Source organism: Trachurus japonicus, chromosome 13 (genome assembly GCF_045865225.1).
Source record: "Trachurus japonicus isolate A0001 chromosome 13, Traja_1.0".
Taxonomy (NCBI): Eukaryota; Metazoa; Chordata; class Actinopteri; order Carangiformes; family Carangidae; genus Trachurus; species Trachurus japonicus.
Window position 1 is genome coordinate 37,324,638 of NC_140919.1, and position 15,713 is coordinate 37,340,350.

The following is a 15,713-nucleotide window of genomic DNA, read 5'->3' on the forward strand; positions in this document are numbered from 1 at the left end:
CTCAACAGTGACATTGTTTTGTAAACTGTTTTTGAGGTCAAGAATGAAGGAGAATTTTGTTATTCCTCTCTAAACCGTCTTGTTTCATCAACAAAAATCAGCCAATCAGACACTAATACTAAGACAAGGAGCTTGGTTTCAGGTCTGTGAAGAATCTCAGAGGTTTTACTTGATAGATAGTGGATATTAAGAATCGCTTCCTGTGGGAATATCCTGTAGATGTCTTATAATGAGCCTATTTTTCTAGCTGTCCTCTTGGATGTTGCACAACTTGACTCTCCAGCGTAATCCTCCGTCTTCAACAGAGCAGATTTCACATTTTAACTCCCCCCAAATTGCCAGGACGTGTTTCATTTGGCTGGGTGAAACGTGCTGTGGACCGGGGCGCGGCTGCAACTCCTCAAGTTCACGTATTAATCACACCTGCCTCAGCAGCAGCAGCTCTGATGGGATAAACGACGTCTGAACGGATCGTTTCTTCTTGTGAGGGTGTTGAATCAGTCGGCGGCTGACAGCTTAAGTGGGTTGCATGGGAGCACACGAGGACCAGAACAAGATAAAGTGGAACGTTTTGTTTAGCTAAGAGGGGGAAAAAAATAAACAGATCGTGCCAAGAAGACAGCAGGATCTGGACAACGTCTTCTCTCCGCTTCCCCCCTCCTCCTCGTTATATAACTCCACACTGACAGGAGGGCCATTTCCCTGTTTGCACTCTTTCACACAAGTTGTTTTTCCTTTTCTCCAGCATCTGTGTTTCGCAGCTTAACTATAATGGGCTTGAGGATCCTAGTTGTGGTAATTGCTGTGATAATGGGGGCGACTGGGAGCCCCACCGTGACCACCAGACCCGATTCTGACTCAGTGGACGTGTTGGCTCATCCCAACAGTGTACCAGAGACGGAGGACGACACAGACTTCTCTGACTTCGGACAGGTGAGAAGGAACTGTTTTACCAGTGTGTTTTGGAGCTAATAAGTTGCACTGCAAATGTGATTTTCCTGCTTAAGTCTCGCTTTGCAAGAAAAAATTATCTGTACCGGGAAAAAAACAACACGTAAAAGTAGGATATGTATCTTTGCCGCATTCATTATTACAACACAACCTTTCTGTACATAGTACAAAAGTCACTGAAAGCTCAAATCAAAACACTGAGCTTTCCTTACCGACAACCATCTTACAAAATCCTGACAGCCGAGCTTAGAGGTCAAATCGTCTTAAAATCAAAGTAATAAATACAGTAAGTCTTACACAGGGGTCAGTTATTTGGGAGAAGGATTAACTCCAACTACAGAACAAATAAAGTAAAAAGTCAAGTTTCATTTGGCTCCATGAGTTAAAGCCTGCCTTATTGTCGAGTCATGGGTTGATGATGGACAGAAGTGGTGTCTACCGGGGGGGACGGCTGTCATGTCAAAGTCCAACAGTGTACAGTTGAGTAGACAGTTTTCAGCTCTTCCACTTGTTCCTCTTGGTGGGCAGCTGCCCTGTGGCCTCTAAGTATTTGTGGATGAGCTCATCCTGAGTGACGGGCAGGCAGGGCTGGTACCTGCTGTAGTCCATGGTGTACTCGCCTTTTCCCTGGACAAACACAAACACATGTTACGTTTCGTGAGGCTTTCATGTATTATTGAAGTCGTCCAGCTGTGATTGCTGAAGATTGATGACACTACCATGGATACTAATGTAAACTCAGCCCATGAATTAAAACTTAATAACCAGTTTTATAATGACACTGTGACACTGACTCAACACAACGTTCATATTTCTTTTTTTCATAAAATAATCTGACTCTTGTGTCTCATTTTTCGGCTCTCACTCCTGAAATGCACTTGCTTTCTCCTCCTGATGCTCAACACGATCTGCGCTATATTAGACAACAGAGTTTTCCAGTGTTTGGTTTGGACTTACTTCAGTGCAGGAGCGCAGCTCTGTGGCATAGCCAAACATGTCGTTGAGTGGAATCTGTTGGGAGAAACATGCTGAAATGACTCGTATACAAACAACAGAGAGGATGATTGGATAAATATAGTGAGTTAAAACGCTGTGGCTGCACGCGAATATCATGGACTCACATCAGCATACAGAGTGAAGTATCCCTCAGCACCGTCCTGTCCTGTGATGACACCATGGCGACGGTTCACACCAGAAATGACCGCTCCCTGAAACTCCTGAGGTGCTACGATTTCCACCGTCATGATCGGCTCCAGGATGACCACGTTGGCCTTTTCCATGGCTGTGGGGAGAGGACGTTGAAGGCCACATTAACGAAACGGACCAAGAGCAGGATGAAATGACAACAGGGAAGTGAACTGAAGCGTCACCTTGCTTTACAGCGCCCTCTCCTGCACGGATGAAGGAGATCTCGTTGGAGTCGACCATGTGATGAGCTCCGTCCTCCAGGAGGAATCGCACTCCCGAGATCTTGTGTCCGCTCAGAGGTCCTTTCTCACAAGCATCTCTGTAGCCCTGCAGCATGATGGGAAAAAAGTATTTTTCCTATGCGTTCCAATAAACTCTGATGCTGGACTGTGACCACGTGAAAGTCGGGAGTTATCACCTTTTCGACAGCGGGTACAAACTGCTTTGGGATGTTGGTACCGACTGTCTGGTCTTCAAACTCCACCTTGGTGAAATGCTCCGAGTCGAGAGGCTCCAGGACCCCCATCACTTTACCGTACTGCCCCGAGCCTCCGGTCTGCTTCTTGTGGGTGAATTCAAACCTACGGCAAAAAGGACACATCATATCCATGTGATGAGGGAGGACGACACAGTGGGACCATTTGTCACCTTATTTATTCAAGTGTTGTCTGCATAAATAGACATTCAGCTATTGGTCAGCTACTATTTCTGATTGAGTCAACTGAGCAACCAGCCTTTTTTTGTGAGCACTTTGGTGTGTGTTGGTTTGTTCTAAAATAATATCAAACAAATAAAAACTATACATTTAACATACATTTAAGGCTTTAGCTTTAGTGTGACTTTTAAAAATGGATAGTATCCAAAAAAGCTGAGGCCGACGTTAAACTCCAGTCTTATCTATCAAACTGATTTCTTCATCATCCAAGTGTAAATACTGAACAGTTGTTCCAGCAAATCTGACTGATCTCTCTATAACATTTAAAGGAGTTCATTTTCCTGCAGTGCGTGTTCTGTCAGGCTGAAGAGTAAAGCAGGTCTGCGTCTTTAAAAAAGGGGGCGGTGCTCAAAGAGCTCTGGTGTCAAAGGAAGTGGGAAGTAATCTTTCCACTCGCATGCGGAGCAGCTGACTCTGAACACCGAACAGATAAAACTTTCCACCTACCCAAATCTCAGCGCTCCAGCTCCAGGCAAGAATCAGACTCCCTTATCTAATTCACTGTCACAGTTTTTCAGCCCGTGCACCTTTCACCCTGTTACTTCTACACATTTGCTTCCCACTTCCCTCTTTGCTCAGTGGGTGTCCCCCTGGTGTTTCAGGCTCTTTCATATCTCAACACAAACTGATCTAGAAGGACAAAGCTCCACCCTGCTGCCGACACCTCAGGGTCAAAGTACGTCAGGCACCTGAGGCCCATCCCTGTTTCTGCTCTCATATATTCTGTTCACTTCATCATCTCCTTTTTATTTTCTGGGGGGAAAACAGCAAAAAGTACCACTAGAAGACGAACTTGAGGGTGATGTGATGGCGACCGGCGAGCTGAACCCCAACCACTACCCTGCTCAGAGGGCGGCCAAGGTGGTCCAACACTACCTCAACACCCGCTACGGCTCGCCGTTCAAGGTGTTCGCACTGCACAAGGTCCGCGGTGGGAACGCAGAGGTCAGTTCACTTCACTATTGAAATGTGAACCTATGTATGGAAATGTGATGGAGTTCACTGATTCTGATTATGGTTCACTTCCCTTTCAGGATGTAGCCGACTCTGGGAGAAAGTATCGGCTGGACATCTCAGTGCAGGACTTTACCAGCAAGGTAGGACTTCTTTTTTAAAAAAAATTATAAATCAGACTTTCAGATGGAGTTATTTTCATTACTATGACAATGACAGTGCTGCTTTATCATCAGAGAAAGCATTGAAAAGTAACCACAATTATCTCTGAAGATTAATTATGTCCGCGGATGTTGAAAGTGTCCTTAAAGTAGAATAAAGCTTAATATCTAGAGTTAATTATCCCTGAATTAGATTATAAAACCCTTTGATGCTTTTAAGTGGTGGATTCTCTTTTTTTGCATCTAAACCAACTTCTCTGTACTGTCAACAAGAGTTAAAAACAGTGCATTCACATTGTGTTTACGAAAAGATGTTTTAAGCAACTTGTGGGTGTGAAGCACGGTTGGATAATCGGTGTCTTCAGCGTGAGCATAAATCACCAGGTATGACACGATTTACTAAAGAGAAGGTCAGCAGAGGTTCACGTTCAGACACTGTGGTGCGACGCTGAGTCACTGGCTGCCATGGCAACGCCCGCCTGGACTACGCCTTTGCTCTGCATGCTTCTCCTCCACCTGTTTCTCACCAAACCTGCCTCCCCCTCACCCTCTGTCCATCTCCCACAGAGCACCGCCAACTGCTCTGCGGAGGTGTTTTTTCCAAGAGGAGGGGAGCAGCAGCAGCAGCAGCAGCAGCAGAGCTCACCCCAGGTCCAGGCCCCGTGTGAGGAGCTGCAGAAAATCAATACTAAGGCTCAAGAAGAGGCTTTTTACCAGCAATACAAGAACCAAAGCCTGCAGGCAGCAAACTTACCGGGTGGGTGCATTAAAACAAACTCCAAATTGCTAGTAATCAACATACGAAGACAACGGTTACACAACGTCAACAGTCTCAGACTGCAGCACTCTGGGATTTCCACAATGTTGGAGGGGTTTGTGGTTTTTAACCGAACTCAGCGTCCCTTCCGGACATAATTAACACAATGCAAACGCCTGTCCTCACTGATCTTGTATCTGTAATCTCCTTGCACACCACAAAACCACATGTGACTTTTGGACCCTGCTACACATCCGGTCTAACGTTCCTCCATGACGCTCTGACCAACAGACAGCCACGGTCGCATCGAGCCAGAGATGGAGCCTCTCTGGCACCTGGGCGCCGTGGCCTCCAGCTTCGTCATGCTGAACCAATCCACTGAAAACACTCTGTACAACATGGCTCAGGTGGCCAACGTCACACAGCTGGTATGTTGTTTTATCCGTCGTCGGATCCACTGGAGAACTCTCGACTCGTACGTCTGGGAATGACAGGATTTCTACGAACACGCACTTTAGTAATCTTATTTTACATAACAATACAACATTGTCTCCTTGCGACAGTTTAAAGGGATAGTTCAACCTTTTGGCAAATTGGTCCGTTGCCATAATCCCTATAGTTTTAGGAGTAGGTTCGTTACCTTTAATTGTCGGTGCAAGCTATTTTTAGAACGGTGGAGCAGAGCCACGAGCTGCTCAGAGCTACACTGTGGAGACTCATGGGATTTCTTGGTTTCCCTCATCAAACTCATCAAATACACAATCCAACAACTCCAAAACGCTCTCATGGACAAGTTGTGACCTGCACATTCACCACGCTATGAGATAATAACAGAACGGAACACACATCAGCGGTTTTGCATGAATTTACCTCGAAAACAACTTGTTCCGTTATTATCTCATAGCGTGGTGAATGTGCAGGTCACAACTTGTCCACCAGAGCGTTTTGGAGTTGTTGGATTGCGTATTTGTATTTGATGAGTTTGATGAGGGAAACCACGAAATCCCATGAGCCTCTGTAGCGTAGCTCTGAGCAGCTCGCGGCTCTGCTCCGCCGTTCTAAAAATAGCTTGCACCGACAATTAAAGGTCACGAACCCACTCCCAAAATGTTGAACTATCCCTTTAATCTAGTCAATACGTGCCAGTCATCATTCAAACAAGGCTCTGCTGCAGACCAAGCACTCACTCTGCACACAGTCCGAGGATTAAACCAGTAACATTTTCTTTTGTCTGCTGCAGGAAACTGAGAACAACCAGCTGCAATTTGACTATCATATACTGCTGCATGAGATGGTGTCCCAGGTAACCACTTATCATATTAAACCAAAACTGAAAATAATTAATGATTATTTTTATCATCATTCTACATAAACATTTAGATTTTTTTACGAATCTATATGATAATTAGAACAGTATGGTTTCCGTAACGTATTTTAAAAATGCTCAGATCTTTCATTTTACATTTCTTAGACAAAAACTGGTTAATCTTTCCCATAGTTTCTCGCTAAACAGGTAAACTCATCGTTTTACCAAAGTCAGCAGCCGTTGAAGCAGCTAATAAATTCAGCACTAGTGGCCCCACTAGTAAACTGTGGTCTGGTCCATTAGTGACTCGAATGCCATCACTGTGTCCTATGCGAGGAACAGCGTCACAACCTGATATGTTGAGTTTATCTGACAGGTTGTGTTTGCGTTTTTTGCAGGAAATCATTCACTGGAAGGTGCGGTTCAGCTGGTCTCCATCAGAGGGAGTTAAAGTGCTGCAGATGGAGCAGCTTCCTCACAGCCATAACCGTGAAGAACCTCCAACCACAGACTGAACTGCTGACAATCATCACACTGCCACTGTAACCAAATCCCGGTGCTCACGTCTTGTGTTCAAATACTGAGTAGCATCAGCGTGTTTACGATGAGGCCGTCGGCTGTTGACGTTTGCAGCACAAACTTTTTTTTAAACCACAGAAAGGTGGAGTTTGTATTATCTACATAATGATATTATATCCTTTATTTGTCCTGTGCTCTTGGTTGTGAGGGTATGTAACCAAAATAAAGTGTTTAATACTTATTGTGTGTGTGGGTTTGTGTGTACGTCAGGACTTACGGCACAGAACCAGTGATGGTCTCTCTGAAGGCCACTTTGGGCTTCCCCATCACACAGGGACAGTTGTACTCCCGCTCCATCCTCTGAAACAACAGACCAAAACAAATAAGTGGAAACCCCACAGAAACACAGACCAGATACTGGGTTTAGAAAGAAAATTCCTTCAAAACACGAGCGGGAAAACCGCATTTATGATGCGTTTAATTTAACTGCCTGACATTTATAGATTTCAGCCCTTTATGGCAGCTTAGATTTATCTTAGTATACGTCAAAATCTCCGCAGGTGACTTCCAATCACAGAATCAGTCCCAGTTATTAAAGGACATCTTGTATTAAACATAAATAACTTGTTGAGTTTGAGCGGGTACCTGAGAGTAGATCTCCAGATGCAGCTCACCCATCCCTGAGATGATGGTTTCTTTGCTTTCTGTGTCGTAGTGAACTCTGAACGTTGGATCTTCTCTGGTGAACCGGTTGATACCTTTAGAGAATTTGTCCAGGTCGTTCTGCCCAGATACAAAACAGCAAAGAGTTAGAGATGGTATTTAGACACTTAGATTTTAAAGTACATACAAGTACACTGGAGTAGGATTCTCTACCTTGTTGGTGGGCTTCATTGACATAGAGATGACAGGCTCTGGGACGTGGATTGACTCCTGTGGGATAAAAAGGCGACAAATGAACACTGGTGGGTCTGAACATTTTGGAATAACGAGGGAAAAGAGGAATCATTTCCAGAAACATCTTCATATGAGCTGGGCTATTTGCTCTTTCACTGGTCTCTTTCCAAGAGAAAACATTAACGCTACTCACCATTGAGAGGTTGGCGCTGGTCCTGGATGTGAAAGTGTCTCCACTGGCACAGTCGATCCCAAACAGAGCACAGATGTCTCCTGCATAAACCTCATCCACGTCCTGAAACAGCAGGGACACCGATGAGATCGACAGAAACAAAGTTGTTTTTTGTGATTTCAGGGCTGGGTTGACTCAAATGTCTTATTTCCAACAACTGGCAGTTATAAATAAATATTTTAACATGTCTTATTTTTTATGTTTCACATCTTGTTTTGATGCAAGATGAATGGAAACATTTCACCCTGGTGTCACAGGGGAAGTGGTTGTTATCTCCACACTTCAGTGGAGCTGAAAGAGGAACCTAAGTGTTTTGGCCAGTCATGTTTATCTGCTCTTTTAACTGCAAACCACTGGTGGAAAACCGTCTCCCCTGACGACCCGCTGACGCACACCGTGCACGCTCTCACCTCCATCTGGTCAGCGTGGAGTCGCACGAGCCTCTGAACTCGGACCCTTTTGCTGGTGCGTGTGTTGTAGATGTATTCGCCCTTTTTCAGACAGCCCTGATACACCCGCACGTATGTCAGCTGACCAAATCTTCCTGCCTGTTAATGAGAAAGACCACAGGAAACGGCAAGTCATGACACAACGAGACCTTCCTGTTGAGCAAAACACCAAGAATGAAGAAGGTGCTACAAAAACATCAGACAAAACAGATTTCAACAGTAGTTCTCACCTCCAGTTTGAAGGCCAGACCCACGTAGGGATGCGTGTCGTCTCTGGTTGGATTCATTTCAACCTTCGAAGCCTCACTTGAATCTCTGAGGGTGAAAGCACATTTCAAATTCTCACATTAAAAGCCTTTATCAGACGAGGATCTGGTGTCGAGTCAATTCCATCTGAGCAGACTTTGTTTACAAAACTGAGCGCCCTACTCACTCGTCGTTTAGGATGGCATAGTTTTTCACTTCAGTGGGGTTTGGCAGGAAATCCAGGACAGCGTCCAGCAGCGGCTGAACGCCCTTATTTTTCAGTGCTGTGCCCACCAACACTGGGCTGAAGAGACGCTGCACTGTGGCCCTGCGGATTGCAGCCTGCGAGACAGTGAAGGAACACGCGAGTGAGTGACATGTTACATGCCCCTGATGCATTCTCTTAACTTCTAAACATCCCTGTCTGACCTTCACCTTTGTTTGTTGGCTTCTTTTCATGTTTTTTTAAGTATTCTATTTTTACCTTTATTGATAGCTGCAGTGGAAACACTTTTGCACATCGGTGCGTCACAGGAGGAGAGCAACGTGGACTGGCGAAGAGACTTTCTTCTTACTTGCAATATTTTTTATTGTTAAAAGGCCAACGTTTCGGTTGTGTTTGCCCTGAAGAAGGTTAAAGTGGGGTTGTATGATCTACAAAAGTCTACTAAAGTACTTTAATTGCAGTAGAAGACTCTCTGCACTCCTCCCGTTAGCAACGCCAGCCCATAATAGCCCTGCCCAGAGATTTACAACATACATTGTTGTGAATGGACCCAAAGAAACGGCCTATTTTCGTGGCCTAAAAGAGGTTTTACCTGAAAAAAAAATACACAGTTCCATTGTTCGCTATAATATAATTTTTTCCAGCCCTTCAAAGTGCAGGAGAAACACAGTTTTTATTTGGAGCTATCCAACTGCTGATCGGCGGGCGCTAACCCTGGGCCGGAGGGATACGTGAGTTGGTTAGGTCCCAATAAAAACTGTGTTTTTCCTGAACTTTGAGGGGCTGGAACAAATTATATTATAGCGAACAATGGAACTGTGTTTTTTTTTTCATGTAAAACCTCTTTTAGGACGTGAAAATAGGCCGTTTCTTTGGGTCCATTCACAACAATGTATGTTGTAAATCTCTGGGCAGGGCTATGGGCTGGCGTTGCTAACGGGAGGAGTGCAGAGAGTCTTCTACTGCAATTAAAGTACTTGGGGCTATTTGTAGATCATTAAACCCCACTTTAAAAAAAATGCTACTATCCCTTTAAACAACTGAAACGTTTTCCTTTTAACAATGAAAAATATTGCAAGTAAGAAGAAAGTGTGCGGGAGTTTCTTTGCCAGTCCACCTCTATTGATAGGACAGTTGGAGAGAGGGACAGGAAACAGGGAGACAGAGAGGGGGAACGACATGCAGCAAAGGGCCGCAGGGGGGAATCAAACCTGGGCTAGCTGCAGCGATGTATGTGCCTTTGATTTTGTCATGTTTAAGACAAACTGCACATACTTTGATCCCATAGATGTCTTACTTGAATATTAGCAGCACGGTTAAAGCCGCCACACTGATCCAGCTTGTAACAGCTCAGAAGCGAGTGGAGGGTTCGGTCTTTTAAGTTCATTTTTGATTTTTATAAAAAAAAAACATTTGATGGATTGTCACAAAATTTTGTAAAGATATTCGTGATGCTGAGAAGGTGAATCCTACTGACTTTGGTTGGTCCTCTCACACCATCAGCATGTTGACATTTAGAGGTTTGAAGAGAAATGTTTCCACAGATATTGCACACACACACTGCTACACAGATTCATGTTCCCCTCTGGATCAACTGTTACATCGCTGGTCAGCCCTTAAAGCAGAAGTAAGTGATATACAGTATTTGTGTTAATATAAGTCTTAAATAGTTATATCTTCCGACAGCAATCACTTACATAGAGTGTTTGGACTGAAACACGGGTCTGTCAGTCACTCTGCTCTGCTCTGAGCCGAGGAGAAAACATTTATCGTATCCTACAGTTTTTATCCAATGAGGAGAGAGAACGGCATGCAGGGCTGTGTGTGCAGCCAAGGAACGCCGTGAATGTGGCGACGTAGGGACGAGGACTGTTATGGTGCGTTCAAGGAAACTCGTATTTTTCCGACCGTGAAGTCGTACCAGTTCGATCTGGTACGAGTTCACCGGTCGGAAGTTACGAGTGGCCGTTATAGTGACTTTCACCGGTAAAACAGGTCGGAAAAACACGAGTGGGTTGCCTGGAACGCTACAAAGTCGTAAGTTGTGACTTGAAGCTGTAATTTACGATTTCAAAAGCCTGCCTGGAACGCAGCATTAGCGAAAACGACCGGACCACTTACTTCTGCTTTAACCTTACAATGTCCTTTACTTGTTAGACACAAACCTTCAGGTCATCATTAGTAGGTATTTTTTCCTCCAAGAACATCTCTCCCAAGATTTCATCAGAATTGGCCACACACTCCACCAGTTCCTGCCTCCGGTCCGCAGCCTCAGCACGGAAATCTGCTGGAATCTCATCGTAGCGGACATTTTGACTGCAGGGAGGAAGAGACCGAAGAATCAGTTTCACTTGTAATTACCGCTTGTATACTAACAGATCCTGATTTTTGTGTGTATTTAAAGTTATTAGGCTGTTAAAAAAAAATAACTAAATGACACAATAATAAACTCTGAAGCTACTAGAGGGGAATCTCTCACCCGAATGGTCCTTCAAAATACATGCTCCGCTCCTGCACAAGGTCAATGATGCCACGCATGTTCCCTTCAAGGCCCATGGGGATGCTGACAAAAGCTGCGTTGTGATTCAGTTTGGTTCTGCAAAGTGAGACAAAATGTAAATGTGAACAATCAGTAAACAAAAATTACAGACAGGAAAACTGTCTGTGGAACAATAGTTATGATTTCATGTGAAGCAGTGAATTCAGCCTTAAGACAGAGACACAGAAGCTCAGACTGCTGCTGTTTGTACCTGAAAAACACAATATTATATTTGTAGGTTTATTTCCAAATTAGTTTAGTGGATATATTAAGTTAGAGTCAAACAATCTATAATAAAAATAGAGGATATCGAGTAAATATACATGGATTAAAGTCAATTTCATACTGTACCTCAGCTGCTGCAGGGCTCGGACAGGGTTGGCGCCCATGCGATCCAGTTTGTTGATGAAGGTGAGGAAGGGGACGTTGTAGCGTTTCATCTGTCTGTTCACAGTCATGGTCTGACACTGGACCCCTCCCACGGCACACAGAACCAGCACGGCTCCGTCCAGCACCCGCAGCGCTCGCTCCACTTCAATGGTAAAGTCCACATGACCTGGATGACACACAGAGGGGACATTGACATTTAGAAACACAGCAAAGTAAACATGATTTAGTAAGACTTTTGAGTTGTGAGCTGCACACAGATGAAACTGAATATATAAACTCCTGTTATTACATGCAAGTAAATTATTCTGGTTTCTTATGCTCAGTGCATGCTCTGATGTTTTTGCCATAATTAAAAATGAGGGGAGAAATAGTCATGTGAAAAATAGATCTGTGGCTAAAGTATACAAAATCAACCAAAGTGAGGTGATGATCAGGGTCATTTAAACTAGGGCTTAGAGGCCTCAGGTTTGTACCATAAAAACTGCTTGAATTACAGGAGGCAATTGGTTTGAACAATATGGAAATTTACTAAGCATGGAGGATCTAAGAAAAAGATATTTCCAACTTGCATTATGTGCCCTGCAGGATCAGAAGGAGAAGCTGTGATGGCACTGCTTCTGTTTCAACCATTCACATTTCAACTTTCCCTTGCAAATAACTTTCTTGACATTAAATATCAACTAAGTGGTGGTTTCTGCATCTGCACCTGTTTGCACTTTCTAAAATTAGCACAAATAGGGGTGGTAGGAGTAGTCAGAACCTTTAAATGAGTAAGATTTTGAACACTATACTATTAAATACAGTGTAATTGTTTGCTCAAGTAGTTGGTTATGATCAAGCTATTTTTGAAAAATGTTGTAACAAATGGTTATTTTCATCATTGATTGATCTCAGAATAACGGATTGATTGGTTAGGTTGTAAAATGGTTACAAACTCCCACAAAAATTACCCGGAGCCCAAAGTGGCACATTCACATTTGAGAAGCTGCAACTGTTAAATGTTTCAGGAAATCTTGTAAAAAAAAAAAAGTGACATAAATGTATCAGTTTTCACAATTTCACATTACACTCACAATGCAACTCAAACAAAGCAACAATTAATAAACTATGTGTCTAGGAGCAGATCTGTTATATTATTAGATGGCCTAATAATATATTTATAAGGCATTCACTGTTGAGTTCTTCAGATTTTTTTGGTAACTAATAACTCAATCAATCTGTGGGGTAAAAGGTGATCGGCACGAAATACTCAAGAACATCTAGTTGAGTACTGTCTGAGTCAGGGCCGGTTCTAGGCGGCATATATGAGGGGGCAGTCAGAAATGTGAAGGGGGCATCATGTGAACACATCATGCTCCAGCACTTTTTTTTCTCTGTGCTTATAGTAACTTCATTGAATTGGGTTGTTGGCTATGTGTCCAACGCCAACCTGGAGAAGCGGATTGCACTTTGTCAGGCCTCTACCTTCAGACCTGTCCAGGGTCTTAGAGCCCTAATTTGTTACTGTCGTAATGCAAAGAGCCACATTATATGGGGGGTTAGGGGTGCATATACCTGAAGATGCATTGCAAACCCAAAGGGGGTGAAAACGATGAGTAGCTAAACCCCTGTAGGGGGGTCTGGGGGCTTCCCCCCCAGAAAATTTTTGTGATTTTAAAATGTGAGTGAAGCATTCTGGTGTACTCTGAGAAGAGGGGGGGGTCTACTATGGTCAAGAGAACAGAACAGAACATTTTAGAAAAGAACAGTGTCCCTTTTTTGGCAGATTTTTGTGCTACTGCAGATAATTTTGTCAACTTGTAATATACACATTTTTTGAGTATTAAAATGTGCTTTCTCAACTTCTAAAATTTGGATTTGAGGGGGCAAGACATTTATTTGAGGGGGCACTGCCCCCTCTTGCCCCTCCGTAGAGCCGGCCCTGGTCTGAGTACAATTACATTTAAGGACTGAGTAACAGGAGCCCTGGGCACAATGCTGTCTCCATGTCGCCATGTGCAGTGAAACTTTCAGTACCTGGTGTGTCAATGATGTTGATGTTGTGATTCTTCCACATGGTGTATGTGGCAGCTGACTGGATGGTGATGCCCCTCTGCCTCTCCAGCTCCATGGAGTCCATGGTGGCTCCAACGCCGTCTTTACCCTTCACCTGTACGGCACATGGGAGGGAGAAATGGGTCGTGACCTGAGGCTGCACACCTGTGGTAGACCTTAATGAACCCACAGACAGACACGCCTGTCCCGACGGCGGTGCTCACCTCATGGATCTCTGCTATCCTCCCGGTGTAGTAGAGGACACGCTCGGTCAGGGTGGTCTTTCCCGAGTCGATGTGGGCAGATATGCCGATGTTGCGGATCCTCTCGTTGGGGACGACACCGGAGGAACATGCCCGACAGCTGTTGATGAGCACCTGAAGAGATAACACAGAGAGAGAGATAGTCCAGGCAAAATAGCGTTTTACGACAGACTAATTGTCACAGAAGGTTTTTCACCATACATCATTTCTATGAGGTGTCTAGAACAACATACTAAAAGTCCTATGAAATCCTAGTTGGGGAAATATGTTTAATTTGCATCATTATTTACTGTATAAAGTCTATGGTGCTGACAACAATACATCCCAATGGGGCTATTTTTTCCCTTTACTCCTATCACAATGAAACTTTACACAATGAAAGTATCCATGAAATGTAACATTTTTTTGTATTACAAGTTTCTTTGAAAATTAATTTGAATATGCAAATGAGCCTTACACTAAACAAATATGCCCAAAATACACCCGAAATAGCTTCTTTTTTCCTTTACTCCTACCACAATGAAACTTTACACAATGAAAATAGACATTAAAAGTAACATTTTTTGTATTACAAGTTTCTTGGAAAATGAATTTGAATATGCAAATGAGCAATACACTAATAAAATATGCCCAAAATACACTCGAATAGGCTTATTTTCTTCCTTTACTCCTACCACAATCACACTTCACACAATAAAAGTATACATAAAAAGTAACATTTCTGTATTTCAAGTTTCTTGGAAAATTAATTTTAAATATGTAAATGAGCTCAACCCTAATTGACTTATGGTCAAGAAGCCATGAAGCCACAAGCAGCAACAGGGGCCAAATAACTAACACATTCATGTCCATTCAATAAGTTAACCTATATGCACTGAGTGCTTTCACTTGCCACACTTGACTTATGCATGTACACATGTCACTTGCCACTTAAAAGACCTATATTGACCTTAGGAATTGATTGCACAGTCTTGTCTCCAGTTGCTTTCTAAATTCTTTTTTTTATTATTAGCGAACAAGCCCTACCTAACGACTTTAGAGAGAGTAAACGTAAGTAAAGGTAACGACTAAGAGAAGAGGATCAATACAAACCCCCTCATTATTTGGTGTCACATCAGAGCAGCCTCCACATTACGTTACCTTTTTAACGGTGACGCTTCCTGTCGACAGAAGATGCGTCTTGGACAAACATAAACCCGCTTTTAATACTCTCATTTTGAACAGCTTGGTCGGACCTCGAGTGGTCTTATATTCCTCCTTTTTACGCAACCCCAAATCCAACAACCCCCTGAATGTCACGCCGGGGCACTGACGCGGTTGTGAAACACGACTTCCGTATCGACGGCAGCCCCGACGTGCCAAACTTGAAATGTTCGCGCTTGTGTCAAATGAGCGACGCCGTCCTCTGTTAAAGGTGGGAAAAATATCAATGACAGATTTGCTTTCTTGTTCAGTTAAAATAAATGAAATGTCATGGCTCTATCGAATATTTTGTTCACATATCATAGTACAATTAAAATAAAATAAAAAATAAAAAAAGTTCAGCTTGTTTTCCAAGTTGAAGCTCTATGTCAAGCTTGTGGATTGTTTTGCTGTAGAAACGAATATCTTTGGAACAATGTAAAAAAAAAAAAAGTAAAAACATTTCCGTTTTTTACAGCCTTCTGGGTCTGATATAGGCTCATATGGATTTGTAACGTGGTGTTGCTAGCCTAATCAATGTGCACTTCACTTGCTAAGGCATTTTAATATTTTAATGGGTTGACCAAATCACTGGCTATAAAGCGCTAGTTTTAAATTGACCAAATCCATGTGTGGGGTTTAATGGATACTGTAGGATAAGCTGATATAATTATAGGCATTTTAAAATCCGGGCCGTATTTGAA

At 43.3% G+C, this 15,713-nt stretch overlaps 2 protein-coding genes across 3 annotated transcripts; one reads left to right on the top strand and one right to left on the bottom strand.

The window, feature by feature from the left end:
- Positions 1-518: 518 nt before the first annotated feature.
- lxn (latexin) lies at positions 519-6,583 on the top strand. 2 transcript variants are annotated; one of them, XM_085796386.1, is made up of 7 exons: positions 519-933; positions 3,623-3,799; positions 3,889-3,951; positions 4,537-4,726; positions 5,018-5,154; positions 5,967-6,029; positions 6,431-6,583. In XM_085796386.1, the coding sequence occupies exons 1-7, from the start codon at positions 772-774 to the stop codon at positions 6,545-6,547; spliced, it is 909 nt and encodes a 302-aa protein (XP_085652512.1). In that variant the 5' UTR covers positions 519-771; the 3' UTR covers positions 6,548-6,583. The 2 variants fall into 2 exon arrangements, with proteins under 2 accessions (XP_085652512.1, XP_085652514.1); XM_085796388.1 differs by lacking the exon at positions 519-933 and adding an exon at positions 3,313-3,530.
- gfm1 (G elongation factor, mitochondrial 1) lies at positions 1,056-15,147 on the bottom strand. Its single transcript, XM_085796384.1, has 18 exons — positions 14,968-15,147; positions 13,789-13,941; positions 13,547-13,679; positions 11,492-11,696; positions 11,081-11,197; positions 10,767-10,917; positions 8,563-8,717; positions 8,360-8,444; positions 8,091-8,228; positions 7,642-7,743; positions 7,428-7,484; positions 7,197-7,334; positions 6,829-6,911; positions 2,558-2,720; positions 2,322-2,466; positions 2,073-2,233; positions 1,909-1,962; positions 1,056-1,578 (listed from the first exon to the last, which is right to left on the bottom strand). The coding sequence occupies exons 1-18, from the start codon at positions 15,040-15,042 to the stop codon at positions 1,447-1,449; spliced, it is 2,247 nt and encodes a 748-aa protein (XP_085652510.1). The 5' UTR covers positions 15,043-15,147; the 3' UTR covers positions 1,056-1,446.
- Positions 15,148-15,713: the final 566 nt, after the last annotated feature.

Bases quoted from the DNA above. Each gene is read 5' to 3' on its own strand.
- lxn (XM_085796386.1), top strand. From the start codon at position 772: ATGGGCTTGAGGATCCTAGTTGTGGTAATTGCTGTGATAATGGGGGCG. The intron at 3,952-4,536 runs GTAGGACTTCTT...CATCTCCCACAG, and splicing joins TGCAGGACTTTACCAGCAAG to AGCACCGCCAACTGCTCTGC. The intron at 5,155-5,966 runs GTATGTTGTTTT...TGTCTGCTGCAG, and splicing joins TGGCCAACGTCACACAGCTG to GAAACTGAGAACAACCAGCT.
- gfm1 (XM_085796384.1), bottom strand. From the start codon at position 15,042: ATGAGAGTATTAAAAGCGGGTTTATGTTTGTCCAAGACGCATCTTCTG. The intron at 13,680-13,788 runs GTGAGCACCGCC...TGTGCCGTACAG, and splicing joins GGATAGCAGAGATCCATGAG to GTGAAGGGTAAAGACGGCGT. The intron at 6,912-7,196 runs GTACCCGCTCAA...CTGTTGTTTCAG, and splicing joins ATCTGGAGATCTACTCTCAG to AGGATGGAGCGGGAGTACAA.